Source organism: Erpetoichthys calabaricus, chromosome 7 (assembly GCF_900747795.2).
Source record: "Erpetoichthys calabaricus chromosome 7, fErpCal1.3, whole genome shotgun sequence".
Lineage (NCBI taxonomy): Eukaryota > Metazoa > Chordata > Cladistia > Polypteriformes > Polypteridae > Erpetoichthys > Erpetoichthys calabaricus.
In genome coordinates this window covers 163146859-163166733 of record NC_041400.2, presented here as the reverse complement: position 1 = coordinate 163166733, position 19875 = coordinate 163146859, and the positions used below count along the sequence as shown (strand labels likewise).

The following is a 19875-nucleotide window of genomic DNA, read 5'->3' as shown; positions in this document are numbered from 1 at the left end:
CAGAAAATGAAATGACAGACATCTGAGTGGAATGCCTACCAGCTTTGATGACTGGAGACAGTAGCGTAATTCCAAAATAAATATACGGTTGGGTATAAGACCTGGATGTGTATAAACTTTAAATCCATCCATCCATCCATTTTCCAACCCGCTGAATCCGAACACAGGGTCACGGGGGTCTGCTGGAGCTAATCCCAGCCAACACAGGACACAAGGCAGGAACCAATCCCGGACAGGGTGCCAGCCCACCGCAGTAAACTTTAAATGCAAACTACAAATATTTTTTCTTTTTTTTTTTACTTTTAAAGAGTCAGTTCATAATGGCATTGTAGCACAGCGATTTATGCCGTTGCCTTATAGTGTGTTATGGCGTTTCTTGGTTCTACTTGTGTTTATGTGCATATTAAGCTATTTGTTGTTGTGAAACCTGAACATTTAGATTGAAAGTGGATGTATTTGTATGTATGCCTGTGACAAACTGGCCTCCTGTCTTTGGGGTGAGGTTGTGGCCTTGCAGCCAGCATTACTGCACTGTGGTTTGGATCTCTTTGACTCAGGTGGCATATTCTTAAAATGAATGTATGGAAAACGTAAATACATTCTCACATTCTATTTGCTGCCATTGTACACCATTTATGTACATAATGCGGTTTCTTCTACCTGAACTCACTTCACTATTCACATCTGAGAATGTAATCTGCTTCTTAACTTGTCCTAGGTTTAATAAAATCAGGATTGCAGACCATTTCTCTCATTAAAGGACTAAAACAAGTAAAAAAAATTGAAGTTTGGTGTAACAGTTGGGTGTGTTAGGAGAGTTGGTTTGCTAGTTTGAAAACTGCAGCATTTTTAAAATCTTTAGTCAATTTCATCCAAGAGTTTGTTACATCAATATATGACATATTTTTGTAATAGTGAGTCATATTGAAAAATAACAGTGATGATATAATGTATTAGCATACATAAAATGTGTCTTTTAATGTCATTTTACAATATGGTTGTGGCTGAAGTTGCTTTCATTGAAAGAAGATTACAACTCAGGTGATGAATAGATTCATGTGTGGTTGTCAGTTGCTGGATATTGAGGATCTGGAGCTATCTAGAGTTCACATTTCTTAAACATAATTTTTTTCAAACAAATACCCAATGGAAATTTAAAATCTGTGCTGAGGTCTGAAGCTAAAATTGTTGGCTGCCTCCAAATACAGTATGATAGATAGCTAGTTAACTGCTAAAATTGTTGGCCGTATCCATACATGATAAATAGTGGATCGTTATGACACTTTGCTGAAAAATTATACTGTGAGAGAAAAATTGTATCACTATAATCTTTAGAAAATGAGGCCATGAGGTTGTTTTTAGTGTAATAGAGATATTGAGTACACGTTTCTTCACTGTTACATAAACTGTTACAGAGCCATCACTCATACATTTCTGTCTAAGTTAAGATGCTTTAATTTTCTACTGTTAAGGACATGAACCTAATGTCACCTACCCGGTTTGATTTCAAGGACCAATGGAAGTGAGCTGCTGTGACTGAGGTTTGCAGAAGATACTGCGCAGTCGCAAAGACAAGCGTGGGATGGGGCGAAGGTAGAAGCAGACCTACCCATACATTCTGGTACTATAAGGGACAATAATTACCTTATACAGAGATGAATAAATAATATCATTACAGCTGCTCTGAATAACAAATATTATTAGCAAAATGAATAAACACGTACACATCTAAGGTTGTACCTTTCTTATATGGTAACACTTGACCTACTGAACCCACCCCAACCCCTGTCCTCTACCGTGGTGCAGTTGCTTCAGCAACATATTTCACTGTTTTGCTGTCGGGAGCAGCTGTCGAAAAAGAAAAGAAAAATGTTAAAAACATACAAGTTTTAAGTAACTTGTATAAGTAAGGTAAAAGCCAAACAGTATTTAATTCATACTTGAAGTCACACAGAATGGTTCCCCATTTTAAGATAGACATGTTCATAAATTCACCAATGCTTTTCAAAAGGAGATTTTGAAATCTCAAAAACATGTACAATGCATTATATTTGAGATATCCAAACAAAAAATGGAACTGTCCAGACAAATCTCCTTGAAGAATGAGTGTGCCAGATTTCAACAAAATCAGTCTATTGTGTTCATTTACTTCTTTGGCTGACACCTTTATCTAAGGTGACCTGCAACATTTATGATACAATTGGTTACATTTCTTTTGTTTTTCTACTTGGAGCAGAGGCAGGTCAAGTGACTTGCTTATGGTCACATAGTGTCAGTAGCAGGATTTGAACCCACAACCGCACGGTTTGAAGTCCAAAGCTGTAACCACTACACCACACTGCCTGCACAGACATTGAGACATGGCTATTGCAGTAGGTGCCTTCTGCAGTGTATGTAAATGCACCTAAAAAGAACAGCTACAGCAATACGATTATTATTTAAAAACATAAAGGTGTGTGTGAAAGGAGTGCTTTCCATCTTCTTTCTTAAATTAACTTCCCTTTAATTTAAAGCAGTCTCCTAAAGTTCATGGCTTAATATTAACAAAATATTCATTTATATCCGTACAAACAAAAACAAACAAGTTGTTCTTAGAAGGAATTAATTAATATTTGAAGATTCTTTTATAATACAGAATTCAGCATTTGCAATATGTAAGGCATAAAGTGAATAATAATACCATTTACCATTCACAACTTAACAACATCCTCAAACCCACTTAATGCAATTCTGGGTCGTGGGTGGCTGGAGTCTGTCGTGACAATTTTGATTGAATGAGAATTCATGCATGGCCTTTTATACTAGATAAGTGTTTAGAAAGATGTAAGCTATGCTATTATGGCTGAAATTAATTAACAATTATCAAAAAGGAAGGCAAAGTAAAAAGAAGATAATAAATGTACTGTGTTAAATGAATAAGCAATCCCTTGCCTTCACAAGCTGAATTCTTAAGGGGTCTGAAATACCTGGTTTTGTGGTGGTCTTGCCCTCCATCCTGGGACAAATTGACAGGCTCAGAGGAACAAGGGGCCCAGAGTATAGCTGTCAAAAGATATTGATTGTCATCTCTTGCATATGTTAGGAGATGCATCAACTTTTATTTATTCAGGAGTTTTATTTATGGTAAGATAGCTGTGAAGTTGCTCAACAGTTAATTCAAGGATTTTAAGTCCTCATTTTTGTATATTTATAACGGCTTAAAGCCTCTGTGCTCAGAGCAGTCGGTGGACACAAAGGGATCTGCTTAGAATGGTACAAGAGCAAAAGAAATGCATAACCCACATAGGACACCTTTTGGTCTATCTTTAGATACTTTTGGATTAGAAAAAATGTTTCAATTGAGTATTTACATTATTCAAGATATCAAACCTATTCAGTCCGATTAATGTCTTTTGAGGAGTCCCTTTCTCAGTGTAGATACCACAGAGAATGTAAGAGTGGAGACAATGGAAGTGGAATCAATGACCATCCCAAACCAGAATGAAAGTGTTATAAGTGTGTCAGAAATAAAAATAAATGATACTTTTACTGCAGGAATATTCAATAAGGGAAAGATCAAACAATTTAAAACCATTAAGTATCAAAAGAGAATATGCTTAAGTTTGGATTCTCAAAATCAATTCTCCACAGGCAGTAAATCAGTGAACTGAACGCTGGTTCTTTCTGTTACATTTATATATGGCTGAGGAAGGGACAGGCAAAAATGGACCTGCTGACTGGATAATAAGTGCTTTGTAGAATATATTAACAGTATTGAGGTCATATGAGCTTCAGCCATGAAGAGGTCCAGACAATACCCAATTCACTTCAATTTCAGGTTGCTTCAGCTTACAAAACAAAGCCTGCTTCATAGAGTGGAGCTCACTTTGTCAAATAGATAGCATACATGATAAATTAATTAACATAACATTTCAGTATTGTTTAAAAGGTTACCAAGGTAAGCTTATAGCTTCTCAAAGAGTACTGGTTCCCAGGAGCATTAAATCATCCAATAAAACGTTCATGCTTACTTTTGTTCGACCAAGAGCCTTGCACTTGTCACAGAACAAATGCAAATTTCATGGACTGTGTTGTGGAATAACTGATCTAACTATGTCCTCAAATGAAAGTATCTGTTTACTATTAAGTGAAACTTCTGAAACCTGTAATTAATACCTAACCTTTCTAGTTTTATATTCTCAACTTTGAAAGACAAATTCACAAAGACTGTAACAGTAGCCTTGGTGGCCATCGTACTTCTGAAAAAATTATATGTCATGCTTATGCAAATAATATTTACTTGAATGTGGGGAGAAGTTTTAAAGGGACAATCCAAAGAAAGTAGTCAGACACTGAAATCAGGACCAAAGAGGTGAGCAGTTGCTGGAAGTCTTTAAGCAGGTAAGAGACCAAAAACCAAATGAAAAGCAGCTTAACAAATGAAACCATTTAAAAAGATAAACTTTATTTGCTGACGGAACTTTCTCTTTTGGAAAACAAAGCACAGATTCAAAATGATTTCCATCTCAGTTTTTTAAAGACAGTCGAGGTCAAGCACTCATGAGCTGCACATGAACAAATGAGCCCTAACGGCGGCATGTGTGATAGAAACCCAAAATATGGAATGGTGTCAGTGGTGCCATTGCTGATGGAATCGCTCAAAACTGTGACAAATAAGCGAAAAACAAAATGATATAATCACTTCATTTCTTTCAGTGATAAGTGGAAAGACAATGCATTCAAAATATCTACAAGAATACAACATTCTGTCAGTATTCAATTTGACAAATTTGCGTGGGAAGGGCCCCCTTAAACATTTCTGCAAACAGTAGCATGCTGTGCAGAGTGCCTTTCAAAACATAAAAACTTCCTGTCCACCAAGAAAATAAGAACTAGGCAAGTTTTATAAGTCATAGCAAGCCTAATTAATGGAGTATTGATTTGCCAATAATCTAAGCCATTTCTTAGTTTCATACTTTACAGAAAGCAAAAACATCAAGTAGAAGCCTTCTGCTCTATGAACCTATCTTCACCAGGTCTTACTCTACTTGGAATGGCATTGGTTCCACTTTTTTCACCATTCAGTACTGTAAAGGTTTACTCTTCCTGTCTACTCCTATCAAGCCCTGTAGTCCTTACCCCAGTCTGCTTTAGGCCTCTGATCATAACATAAGAAATTTAACAAGTGAGAGGAGAACATTCAGTCCATCAGGCTCATGTGTTTAGCTAATAGCTAAGCTGTCCCAGTAATACTGGAGTAATGCACTCTGGAAAGGTGCGCCCATAAACCCCCCGCCATAAGAATGAAGCTTGTCTATTAAGCCTCTAGATTCGTTAGCTCAGAGTATTGTTTAGCCAAATCTGGAGGAACTACAACCCTAGACTCACTCTTTTTGGAAGAGCATAGCACCCACAGCAGTTTGCCCTCTTTTATCATAAGCAGAACTCCATCAGAAGGTTTACCTGTTGACTGTCTGTGTGTCGACAGCTTTTGTGTCCTTCCCTTATGTGGCATTGTCCATATGTAGAGGGGGTCTTTGCCCTCTGGAGGCATCTGGCTACCCACACAAGCATGCAGTGTAGCTCTCCACTTTCTGTATAGCCTTTTGTTGGACCTTTTGATGCCCGTCCTACCCCTTGCAACCTTTTGCCCACCAGACAGTTCATTACAACAAGACTAAAATAACTTTCCCAAATCATTATCGTGAGGAAATTCTTGACTGCAGAGAGAATAAATTCTTGACTGCAGAAATGAAGAGTTAAAAAGAAATCTCTGGTCTGTAAAGGTCACTCTGGTCACCTTCCCTCCAGGCATATAAAACTGCAATGAGAAGAAAGACAGAGGCAGTTTGTATGAATATTGTTAATTGTTTCTATTCTGCCCGGAGGCTGACTGTGCTTTCCAGCTCTCCTAAATCCCTTGCTGTGTCTTAACTTGGCTGAAATGACTCTTGAAGTGGCAGGTCACAGTAAAGGATCTGATAGAAAAGAAAAAAGGAATAAAATTTGCAAAAATGTTAATTCCATGGGCTTTAAAGAGAGAGAGCAACTACAACTGCTACCATTTTATACTTATTAACTTATGTTGCAGCCTTATACTAAAATCTTTTAAATTGTTTTTCCCTCATCAAGCAAAACTGAATACCACACAACAGGATTTTAGACATTTTCTCAAATGTATTAAAAATAAAAAACATCACATTGACACAAGCACTCAATACTTCGTTGAAAACCCTTTGGCAGACATTGCAACCTGGAGTCTTCTTGGGTTTGATGCAACAAGCTTTGCACACTTGGATTTGAGGATGTTCTGTCTTTCTTCTCTGCGGATCCTCTCAAGATCTGTCAGGTTGGATGGAGATGGTTGGTAGACATCTATTTTCAGGTCTCTCTAGAGATGTTCATTTGTTCATACATTTACACATTCACAGAGCTGACCCAAAGCCACTCTAGTGTTTCTTAGCCTTATGACTAGGATCTCTGAACACTGATGTCCTCTACAGGAAGGTACAGGGTAGGCTGTTTTTCCTCAGAAGACTCCGATCATTCATTGTATGTAGTGAAATGCTCTCTGTGTTTTATCAGACAGTTGTTGCCAGTGTCCTGTTCTTTGCTGCTGTGTGTTGGGGAGGCAGTATGACAGATAAGAACACTAAGAAACTGGACAAGCTAGTGAAGAAGGCTGGCTCTGTGCTGGGTAGGACTGTGGACACACTGGGAATTGTGGTGGAAAGGTGCATGGGGAGGGAGGTACAGACCATCCATAGTTATTTATTTATGTTTTGTGCCTTTTTAAATATTTTTTAGCAATGTTTACTGATGTGATTGAGCACTGGACACCTAAATTTCCCTAAGGGGATGAATAAAAGTATCTATCTATCTATCTATCTATCTATCTATCTATCTATCTATCTATCTATCTATCTATCTATCTATCTATCTATCTATCTATCTATCTATCTATCTATCTATCTATCTGTCTATCTATCGGAAATTGAACATTTGGCCCAGTCTGAGATCCAGAGTACTCTTGAGCCGGTTTTCATTAAGGAAATCTCTGAACTTTGGTATTTTTAGCTTTCCCACAGCAAGGTATTGCCACCACCATGCTTCACCATTTGAATGTTAATACACAGGTGATCCAGACAAGGTGTAGAAGCTTCTCAACGATGATCAATAGAATGTGATACACCTGAGACAAATTCCAAGTGTCATAGCAAAGGGTCTCAATACCTTTGTCAATGTGATGTTTTGGTTTTTTATTTTTAATAAATTTGCAAAAATTTTGTTTAGCTTGATGAGGGAATAAACAAATTTTGTCAAGTTTGCAACATACTAAAACCTGAAAAAATGAAGGGGTCTGGATAATTTTTGAAGGCACTATACTTATAATGGTTAACATCTTTGATACAATATACGTGAAGGTTTCTGACATTATAGAATACAGCCATGCAATTCAGTATTAAAAAATGATAATGTCATTGAAACCTCTGTTTAGTTTTTCATAATTGAGAATCCATACACTCCATAAACTTACTAAGGAACACATTTGTTTTATAGCAAATGTTTTATCGGCAACCTTTAGAATTACATGTGGCATGGCATGGTTTTGCTGTGGGTATTTGCCTCACAGCTTCGGGAGTCTGGGTCTGGATTTTCATTTAGTTGTTGTCTGTGCACAAAGTTTGTTTTTTCTCCAGATGTCTTCTTTGGTTATTTTCCAAATCCATTAGTTTTCTTTCCAAACTCCAAAAATGTGTGCTATTGGGTTAATTGGAGAATTTACTTTGACCCCGTGTGAGTGAGAAGCCCTACAATGGACTGGCACTCCATCCTAAGCTGCTGTCTGCTTGAACCTGATGTTTCCAGCTTAGACTCTGAATTGAATAGGATTGGTAACAGATAGTGGAGGAATAGATGAAACAAAATTGTCTTCTCAGATTGTATGATGCCAGTTGTCACTAAAGCTTTTAATATTGAGGTAGCTTATATAAAAAGGCATCTCCTACTTTAAAAAGACAAAGTATTTAAAGTGGTCTTTATAATTTGAAACAGAATATAAAGTGAGATCATTTCTGGCATAATTAATACTTTTTTGCACATCAGTCAATGCTGCTATTTGAGAGATTTTCACCTTACTGATGAAAACTGAATTTTTCCAAATGTCTTTCAAACAATTTCCCTTTGGGGAATCTGTTACTATGTGATGTTTATTTATTTTCCTTTGATTTTGTCCACAAGTACTTATAATTTACAGTTGTTTCCATACTAGATTAAGCGGTTCGAGAGGTGCATGATGCTGAAATAAAAACCCTGAGTTAAATAAATGCTGTAGGCCAAATGCAGCGCTTAATAGGATTATCACACTTTATTTCAGTATACTTATTTTTCTGAATCCATTTGAGTCCTTTGTGCACTGCTTTTCATTGTTCACGTTCAGGTTTGATGATGTAAGTAAGGTAAGCTATTGAAAATATTCTTTAGTCTAAGAAGAGAAATCACTAAATTAGCAGTGTTTGTAAACAACAACCTACTGGGTCCATCTTATAAAATGCTTTTTTTTTCTTTATGATTTCTTTGAAATTAGAGTGACAGAAATCCCCAAAATCTGTTTAATAATCTTTAAATCCTGTATTATTCCCAGACGCAACTATACACACATCTTTTCTTGGCCTTCAATGCAAACATATTACAAAATCAATGAGTATTTTTCTGAATCTGTGCCTAGCTGGGTTATATGCCACAGTTAAAAATGAAACATTTAATTATCTACATCAATGATATATCTGTTCCAAGGCTTTGCATATTTAATAAAGAATATTCATAAATCATTTTCTTTTCGGTTTCTTAACTATTTTATTTTTTCTTTTCTAGTTGTGGTGATGTGTGCCACCAGCAACATTATCCGAGAAATTATGCTGGCTGCTCATCGGTGGAGAATGACTAATGGAGACTTTACTTTCTTTAATATTGAATTGTTCAACAGCACATCTTACGGTAAATGCTTATTTAATTTTGCTGATTTTTGAACATGGCAACAAAGGTTTTTTTCCTCATGTTAATAGAGTATGATAATGTACTTCCCTACAGTGATCTACAATGCTATCTGAGGGTGGTTCATTCCTTGTGTCTAATATTGTTATCTTAAAAACCTTTAAATTATATTTGAAAGTTAATTTTATTAGGAACAAAGCCAAGGCTTTTTGCCCAGTGACCTGGGATTAGAATAAGGTCACCATCTCTCTTTAAAAGATGACTAAAGGAGGTTGGTGTTGAGAAGGGCATCTGGCAATGAAAAATTATGGTCCAATAACTCCAAAATCTGGGGGGCAATCACCCAACCTGGGTAAACCCAGAAAATGGCCATCTAACTGGCAGAGAATGAGTGAGAAAGAAAACCTGAGGCTTGTCTGCTATACAATGAAACACTACTGTCTCTGTGTGTGTGTGTTTGTCCAGTTTCACCTAGCAGTATGATTGGTTGGTTTGACTTTGGTCCAGTTGGTCAGTTTGGTTTTGGTGGCTGAGTGGTCGGGATGGTGGCATGATATGTTTGGGGTGCAAAGTTCAATTCTTTATTGTGACAATTATTTTTTTTTTATAAAAAAAAAATGAAAATGGATAATTTCAACAGAAACAAAGCCAACCAAAGTTAGGTCACTAAATATTAATGAGGTGCAACCCGAGTTGCCTTCAAAGATGGGCATTTTTGCAAGAATACGAATGATGTTTTCACAGCTGGTAATGGGGGTCAGTCTACTATTGGTGGTGGTCAAAAAGTGGACAGAAGCCAACCAATGTGCCTCAAAAAGATAGAATCTGAGAAGCAGGCTTTATAGGAACATGACTGAGAGGGGGAGAACCAGATGAGAAGTTGAGGCACATGAAGATACAGAGGAAAGCCATAGGAGGAATGTTGAAACTTACCTTCAAAAACAGGAAGTATTCACAAGAATACAAATGATATTTTCATGGCAGGTACTAGGGGGTCATTTGCAATTGGTGGTGGTCAAAAAACAGACATGAGGTGAGCAAGGCGACTCGAAATGACAGAGTATGAGAAGCAGGGTTTACGAGAATGTGATCAAGAGAGGAATCCCCAGCTAAAAGACGTTGAGACACATGAGGGTGCCATGGAAAGGTGTTGGAGGAATGCTGAGAGTACACGTAAAGCAGGAGATTTCAAATATCAAATATTTTAAAATTTATTTAATTACCTGTTTTCGACAGGTATTGTGGGCAGCACGGTGGCACAGTGGTAGCACTGCTGCCTCGTAGTAAGGAGACATGAGTTCACTTCCCGGGTCCTCCCTGCGTGGAGGTTGCATGTTCTCCCCGTGTCTGCGTGGGTTTCCTCCGGGCGCTCCAGTTTCCTCCCACAGTCCAAAGACATGCAGGTTAGTTGGATTGGTGATCCTAAATTGTCCCTAGTGTGTGCTTGGTGTGTGGGTGTGTGTGTGCCCTGTGGTGGCACCCTGCCCAGGGTTTGTTCCGGCCTTGAGTCCTATGTTGGCTGGGATTGGCTCCAGCAGACCCCCGTGACCCTGTGTTAGGATATAGCAGGTTGAATAATGGATGGATGGATGGACAGGTATTGTGGCTGGTATATAATACGGTTGTTATGAGAACACAGGACTTCAACATGAGATGCAGGATCTGTGAGGGAGCAATGCTAACTACATCACCAATATGCCACTTATAATGATATATACACTGTCAAAGATGAGACAAATGAGTCACAAAAAGTATAATTTTTTTTGGCTGCAAAAGAGTTGAGTAAAGAGTACATATGTGTACAAATTCTAGTCCAAAACAGAACTATCATGTTGAGGTAAATATGACGGTGTTTAAAGCAGAGGATAGGGAGTGACGTCATCAGGGCCAAACCAAAAGTCATTATGCCCAGAAACGGAAATGATGTCATCAGAACCAAGTGGAATTTCTCATAATCGGTCTGCAGTGGAAAGAGATAAAGGGTCAGTACACTCCGCCAACCTCTGATCTGTTGTGGAATTACCTTCATTCAGTCCCTTTAGCTGCCTCCCATGAGCACGTGTATGACAACACTTATATCATTAAAGTTAATTATCATGTTAATGTTTGAACACCTTAAATGTTAAATTCAATTAGACAATTAATTTAACTTACTCGCAAATAATATCTTCACCCAGTTCTTGCATCTTTGTGGGTTTTTCTCTGTGAACTCTGTTTTCGTCACAGATTGCAAAGTTGTGTGTGTATTTTGTGATCACATTTTTATTATCATTTAAAAATCAAATACAAAAATAGAACAAGCAACACAATTTAAAAAGAATTAAAACAAATATATGGAACCCTCCCCAATATACCCTGCCCTGTAAGGAAATTAATCAAGTGGGTTAGGATTGCTTGTACCCAGAAAGAGAAACACCATTGCGAAGAGAGTGAAGCAATAATCTGAAAATGGAAACCGCCAACATTAAGAGCAAGGTCAGTGCAACTGGGTACTTATCCAATCATGAACCAGCTGATTTCCACCTTTCATTTCTAAGCCAAGATGATCCATTAATTCGTGTTGTAGAGAGTTCAAGTAAAAGAAAATGATTGGAGTATTTTCAATAGCTAAAACGGAAAGAGTCAGAGGATTTCCACTGAGAGGCTAACATTGCTTTTTCCTGCAATTATACCTAAAGAGAATAACCTCTGTTGGATAACAGTAAGAGGAAGAGAAGAGAGTGATCTAGCAGAAGAAATATTTGAGGCAGTAGATGATTATTATTAGAAAGAATGGAGGACTGAAAGCTGAAATTAACAGACCAGAAAGCTCAAACCACTGAGCATTCCTAGAACATGTGCGAAAATGTGCCTGGAGCCAGTGACGTACGGTGAGGTTCATGGCTGGTAAGACACTGACTTCTTTAGAGTCAGATTTACAAATACATGAACCCAAAAGAGTAGCTTATTCACTATTAAATTGGCAGTGTGTACATTGACTACTGGTTATGTTTCATATCTCAGCAGCATTCTTTACACACACACATAGGTAAGGTTCAGATTTGGCTAAGAAAGAACGTTACATTTATAGCGGCAAGAGAAAGTGGAGAGAACACATTTGCTCCTCACCCTCCATGTGTTCTAAATTTGCTGTTGCAATTCCACAATTCATACTCATTCATTACAAATGAAAGTACTGAGTGGTATACAAATAAAACGGATTTCAATTTTGACCTTATTTGAAATATTTAGTTGTTTTTAAAAGCTTTTAATTCTGATGCTTTAATCAATTTTAATACAGACTGTTCAACAAAAGGATAACAAGAAAAACAAAAGAATATTTTATTTAAGGTCAAAATTTAGTTTTTAAATATTGGATTGTTCTTAGTCTGATCCCATTTTTTATAAAACTGAAAATCGTTTATGGTGTTATTTTTATTTGTAAATGAAGTCCCTGCGCCTATCCTTCTCCACGAAAATCTCCATCACTTTCTTGTAAAAGTCCTCCTTATTTTCTTTTAGTTTTAAAAATCTTAATCATCCATTTTGGCAGTCAGTTGGAACAAAAAATAAATATAAATGGACCGCCACAGTACACTTGACTTTCTGATATCGCAGACTTATTGGTGCTTCTGCGTAGAAGAACAGCAGCAACAAGCACATGTTGGACTCACATGCGCTCCCTTCAGGATGGCACGGTACTGTCTGCTTCACCTTGTACCTTTTCACTGCGGTTTTATGTCTTAGCCAGACTGTGCAAAGTCAGGGTTTATAATAAATGTGTCTTCAAACAATTATATTGGAGACATACAGAGAGACAGCAACAGGCACAAGTCAATTGCATGCATCAACCCGGTGTGTGAGGGATAGCGCAGCCTGAGGTGGCTCGTCGCTGCCACACCTCCTGTTTCTCCGATGTATGTGAACAGGAAATGCACAAATTCAGCGATTTTGACTATAAAAATGATCAAAATTATTGGAATCATACAGAAAACAAATTTATAGCACAGACCAGTGGACACATTTATTTTATGTCATCATTATTAGTTTTTTTACTTTTCATGATGACAGGTGAGGCTCTGCCTTAAACCTGCCTCCCCTGACCACACGTCCCTACCTGGAGCCTTCATCATGCAAAGATGGCAGTTATGGTCCACAGTCAGGCCTGAACTTGTATCTGTTAGATTAATTATGTTTCCTAAACAGGCCAGGCTTGTGTGTGCATACGTATGGGTCCTACAATGGACTGGGACTCTACTCGGTGTTAACTCCTGCCTACCTGTCAATGCAAGGGGGATAGACTGTAATATTCAGGGACTATGTAATTGGAAAAGCAAAGCTGAAAGTGGATCATGAATGGATAAACAAGTTTATCATTGGGTGCTTTCTATATGCTTCTACAAGATGGAATATTAAGTAGCAAATTCTAAATAAGTGCCATTTTAAGAGAGACTGTGAAGTAGCTATGTATTAAGTCTAATGTAAAATCCACCTAGTTTCAGTTTATTTATACCATGGATATTCAAAATTATTTTTTGTCATAGTAACTAATATGTCTGTGGAATGGTAGATAGCACTGCTGCCTTGCACCTCCAGACCCCTGGTTCTGATCCAAGCCCAGGCACTGTCTGTGTGGATGTTGCATGTTCTCACTGTGTCTGCTCCAAAGTTTTGGAGATTGCCCCAGTATGAACAACTGGAGACAGCATGCTGTCCTACAAAGGAATGGTTGCAATCATGTGCTAAAAAATGGTAGGCATCTTGAGGTCCTCACTTACATAAGTTAGAAAATGAATGGATGGACACTAACCAATAAAAACCCTTTGAGTGGTCTGAAAGCTGTTTGGCATGGTGTTTTACTGCTGCCACACATGAATCATAGATGTGATTAGTTGAACATAAATATACAGTTAACATTTGGAATGATTTGAGTGATATTGTGCATTAAAAATGGCCACTTTACTTTCTGAAGCACTCTTTTTATATTGTTACACGGCCCAAGAATCTGAAAACTTCTTCATAATTTAGGAACAAACCCTCATGGAGATTTAATTCTTTGAAAACATGACAGAGAGTCTGGAGAGCTACAGGTTCTTGAACAGACTAGCCATACAAGGAAATTAAATTTATATGTCCAGCACTATGCTGGCAATATGTAACATCCTCTGTTTAGCCTGTAGACCAGAGATGTTATTTTTAATCACTCCATTAGCCATTCTACCAGTATTTATTTTGTGCAGCTTATTGCTTCTAGTGTGCAATGAATTACTCTGTGCAGACAATATATATTGATCAAAAATGTCTGTCCTACATGGACAGTTTAAGATAAGTTAATATGCTGGCTGGAATGTCATTTAGTCAGCCATGAAAGTCACAACACCATCCTGAAAGTGAAGGTTTATTTTGCATGCATAAATTTATACATGAAGAACACAGTTACAAAATAGTTAAATGTTTCGTTTATCTTTTCATATTTATTTACTTGATGCTTTAGTAAATATAGCTTTGTGTTCTTGCCTCTTGAAAATGCTGCACTTGTGTACGCTAAAAAAAATTCTTTAGGCCAAAAAGCATTACTAATGAGAATCAAAATCTTCTATTCAATAAGTTAATCTGTTCAGATTTACCTAAGACTTAGTAGTATGTTCAACATTGAACTAGAAGGAGTACTGCATATGATGTGAAAGAATAATTTTGGGTAATGTCAATGGTCATTTAACCCAACACAATTTTTTAAGTTATGATGTATGGTAAACTTGGCATTTGGTTATACTGTATTAAGCGCTGACGGGAAATTGTCTGTTCTTATCATGTGGTAGGATTTCTCCCCACACTCACAACAAAGCATTTTCACTACTTCAGCAAGCGGACATGATACTAGACATGCTTATGTTTGAAATTTGTCATTTTTAACCTTCTGGAAGTGGCTCTTACAGGACTAAGGCCACTGGTAAAATACTGAATATCAAAAATGTTATCATATTTGCGATCAGCAACCTCGAAATAGCACAAAACAACACTTCACATGCCAATATTACTGATCCCCATTTTTTCAAAGTTTTGTAAAGAGGAGCAACTTTGACCCCTCATATCCTATTAGGGAATGAACCCCTGGGTTCGGTTGATGTGGCATGAAGAACTTCAAGTCCTTCTGATCATTTTTGCTGTAGACACCTATTGTTTTATTCTTCATCATAAGGGAGTAATTTCCTACACAAAATATGATCCAACAAATGCCATAAATTTCAGGTTTTTCAGGTTTAGAGGAAGCCCAAAAAGCTTGATGTTTTGTATGACTAGTCATCAAGACAAGTCAAATGGGATAGATAGATAGATAGATAGATAGATAGATAGATAGATAGATAGATAGATAGATAGATAGATAGATAGATAGATAGATAGATAGATAGATAGATAGATAGATAGATACTTTATTAATCCCAATGGGAAATTCACATTATCATATGTAGGGGTTTTCTCATTATGGTAAGTCAGGAGATGCCAGACGAAAGTAACTGGAGTGATTTCAGAGCATTCATATGTATGTAAAAAAATCTTTGTTTCACTTCACTCTCCACCTTCTTCTGCAGCAGCAACCAGGCCACCATATTCTTAGCAAAAATCTTACCGGGATGTGTGATGTGTGCTAGCAAGGCCCTGGTTTGGGTCAACCCAAAGAAGCAATATGGAGTATTTAAGTGAGCTTACCATCTTTAAGACAAAAGTGAAAGTTAGGTGAGCGATAAAAATGTGTGAGACGATAAAAAAAACCTTAATTATAATAATGAAGAGAAGTTGTAAAATTTAAGTGTATACCAGAATATTACTACTCCTTTATAAGTGTATTTCTGAAAGTTTAAAACACCAGCCATATCTCCATTGTAGGAAAACAAAGTAGCACAATTTTACTTTACCACAGGTTTAGAACTGAGTTCTTTGTGTTCTAAATAAAAAATCTAAATCTTACACTTTAAAGCTCCTTCTGTTTTATTTACCCATTTGAAAAAGCATTGTATGTCAGGATCATCCTAAGTCTCTAATGCGTTATGCTGGGTAGCAGATTACATTTATTAGAGAGATCTCCTACTTGGAAGAAGGTCAATGCAGCCTGAATTTGTTGTTGCCCAATTTTTCAGTCACCCTTTCAAAGTATTCTTTCCACATAGTCTCAACCTTAAATATTTTGTTATTTTTGATGCTTGTGTTGTTATCCATAATCTTAGAAATTTGATATTTTTGTAGCTGTGCAAGTCATATTTTCTTCTTGGATAATAAAGTTTACCTTAACCTAAATCTATTAAAATTTTCATCTGATTTCATAATTTGATAATAGGATACATTCAGTAGCCACTATGTTATTGTTAAAAAATGCCAGTAATATTTTTATTCTTCTTTTATCCTACTAATCTAACCTGTGATGGATCTATTTGGGGTTGTTGTTTTTCTCATAATACTACTGAAACAGGCCCTGGCCACATTAATCCCTGAAACTGGATAAATTAATATACAGTATACTGAAGGCTTTGTAATCTTGTGGTTTGTTATATAATGATAATTAATTACTCATGTTTTCTTACGCTCCTTACTAAATCTCTCCTTTTAACATTAGTTGCATTATTTTTCCTGGAAGTAAATTGAGATTAATACCTGACATGAGAAAGAACATGGATTATGATTACATTAAACAAGTACCCGTTGTTTTTAAAATGTTTGCTAAGTTTTTTTTACATTTCATGTATTGTTCTAGTAAATATAAAACAATTTTTTGCTTGGAAGTTTGCCTCAGAAATCAGAAGTGGTCTGTTTGTATAAAGCCCAGTATAGTGCACCTTTAGTATACACTGTACTCTTTGAATAAAATGTTTTGTAGGTATCACGCTATGCATACACTTAAATTTAAGTTCTAAACAACACATTCATTTGAATCTTGAAGTTTGATAGATAGATAGATAGATAGATAGATAGATAGATAGATAGATAGATAGATAGATAGATAGATAGATAGATAGATAGATAGATAGATAGATAGATAGATAGATAGATAGATAGATAGATAGATAGTTTAGTTTACTTTAGTTGTACCCAAAGGAAAATTTGGCGTTTTAGAGAAGTTCAATAAATAGTATTATTATATCATGACAAAATACACACCAGAATGACTAAAATGAAAGGAAATCAAAATAAATAAAAACTTTTGACTTGGCAGTTCCAGTTCCAGTGAGGCATTATCATGGCAGAGCCAGTGCCATAGAGGGGAGGCTGGGCGGTCAGGGAAGAAGCCTCATGCAGACCAATGACACTCCGGGTGTAAGTTCACTTCTGCTGAACATTGCAGAGGAGCAGGAGTGACTGATCTCTCTATAGAAGGGCTCACAGACACTGAGGGATGGTGGTGGGACAAAGGAGCAGGGCTTCCGGGGTCCCCACGGATGCTGAGGGATGCCGGTGGTAACACAAACCAGTGAGGATTCTCTGCGCTTGCTGGAGGGTGTCTCCTTCTGTTGAGCACCCTAGGGGTGAGCAGAGCAGACATGATTGTGGAAGAATGCACAATGCACAACTAGCCTCTGATATTTTAAAAAAAATGTAATTGGTTGGATAAAACTTTTTTTTTTCTTTTTTTGAAACCTGCTTCAAATACAGTTTATTGTTATATTTAATATAGTATTAATAATTAGAAATCATACCTGCAAACAGTTCCAATTGTTGCAGAATTATTTCTACATTCCAGAATCTTGAATACATCTCCTGACTATACTTTGTAAATTTTTTTTTTTTTAATCAGATTAAAGGTTTCCAGTGTGGAAAAGTTTTGATGTTGCTTGTGTTTAATTTATTTAACATATGCATTGTGCTTTAAGTCACATTTTAAATTTGGAATATACCATTTACCTTGATTGGTAAAACATTATTCAAAACAAATTCTGGTGCTTTTACATGTTATTTTTTTGGATTTACCAGTTATTTAGTTATGTTCATGCTCATTTTTTCATTCAGTTTATGTCTGAATATTGACTTGACCAGTCCAAAAATATGTGAACTTATGTTTTCAGTAAAAGGTGTGACTTCCTGGAGCAGCAATGACTTCAAAAAAACATTTATGGAATCTGTTGGTCAATCTGCAATCCACTTGGAGGACTCTGGCCCATTCCTGCTTACAGAACTACTGTATCTCTTACATGAACTCCCACGCTGTCACAACATTTCTGTTGGATTAAGGTCTATATTTTGACTTGGACATTCCAAAACACAAAATTTCTTCTGCTTTGATTCTTTTTTGTTAGATTGACCTGTGTCAGCTTTGCTGCAAGACCCACCTTTTGATGACATTCAGTTCTTGGATGGATGCCCTGACCTTGTCTTGTAGAATTTGCTGGTACATTCCAGAATTCATAATTTCATCAATGATAGTAAGCCATCCTTGTTCTTTGGCAATAAAGCTGGCCGAAAGCAGTGAGCAGTGTTTGGTTTTCACCAAACATATGGTTTTTCTTTTAAGCCAAAAGTTTTATTTTCCACTTATCCATTCACAGAATATTCTCCCAGTCACATTCTGGCTCATTCAGAAGCCTTTAGCAAAATTTAACAGGGCAGCTATGCTCTTCTTTGAGAGTAGTAGCTTACTCCTTGCTATCTGTCCTCACACACTAATCCTCTTCAGTGTTGACCTAATAAACACTGAAATTAAACGGTGAAACATAAAACCCACAGGCAACACGTCCAAACACCAAGTAAAAAGTCCCAGTAATATTTATATTATTATAATAATGTGCACAAAGCACCTCCACAATACTCACAACAATAATCAATAATCACAATTATAATCAACAATAAGTCCTCCTCTCCACCCAGCAGCTCCGCCACACTTCCTCCCAACTCCGGCTCCATCTACTGGGTTTCCCACAGTCCTTTTTATAGTACTTGACCCAGAAGTGCTTCTGTCCTTCAGTCCATGTGATTCCATAGCACTTCTGGGTCAGATAAAAACTCTTCTTTTTCTTCAGCCCGGAAGTACTTCATTTCTTCTGTCCCGTGACTAAGGAGTACTTCCGGGCTATAAGGAAAATATAAATCCCTGTGCCTCCCTGCAGCGTCCCCTGGCGGCCCCCACGGTATCCAGCAGGGCTGTGAAGCCAAACTCCATTGTCCATGATGCCCTGCGGGAATTTGGGGCACCTCCATGTTGTAGGGAGGACTCCATCTAGCAGCCTGGGGGTGTTGGCCGGGATAAACTGCCAGCCATCCCTCACACTGGTAAGCACTATAAAATAAGATATGCTGATAGAGACAGGTGTATCTGCATCTTTACCAGTATTGTTAAGCAGTCAAGCACAGCAACAATGGTACAAATGATTATATCCCATGTGATCACAGTGAACATAGTTTTCCCATGGTCTTCCCATGACACCCCCCCCCCCTCCCCCCCTTTGTATTTATGATATTAATCATCTCCTTTTTAATTACAGGGAATGGATCCTGGAAGAGAGGGGATAAGTATGATGCAGAAGCCAAGCAGGCATATGCCTCCTTGAAGACTGTCACCTTGCTGAGATCTGTCAAACCCGAATTTGAAAACTTTTCAACAGAAGTGAGGAAGTCATTACAGAAACTGAAACTTGATGACGAAGATAACTCTGTACGTAAGTCGCGCTTGTAGGCTCTATAATGACTATTCTTGTTCTTGAATATTTCAGATAATTGGCTGTGTTATGAACAGATGAATACTTTTTTATGATAAACTTTTCTTAATTGGTTATTTTTGCAAATACAATATTTTACCATATGAATTACATTTTGATGTTGCTCTTTACACGAAAGAATGCTTCTGATGTGTATCTGCCAAGTTGTGGCCATTTGTTAGTCTTGATAGTCAGTAGCCTTTGTCCTTTATTTCCAGGAAACGGCCCAGAGGTTATGTTTAAT

General features: G+C 37.1%; 1 protein-coding gene across 4 annotated transcripts in view; it reads left to right on the top strand.

The window, feature by feature from the left end:
- The window catches only part of npr3 (natriuretic peptide receptor 3), a 105099-nt gene that overhangs the window by 51643 nt on the left and 33581 nt on the right, over positions 1–19875 (top strand). For all 4 annotated transcript variants that reach the window (XM_028805643.2, XM_028805642.2, XM_028805641.2 and 1 more), the window contains exons 2-3: positions 8854–8976; positions 19419–19588. In XM_028805643.2, the coding sequence (XP_028661476.1) occupies positions 8854–8976; positions 19419–19588 (293 nt within the window). The remainder of the gene's footprint in view (positions 1–8853; positions 8977–19418; positions 19589–19875) is intronic.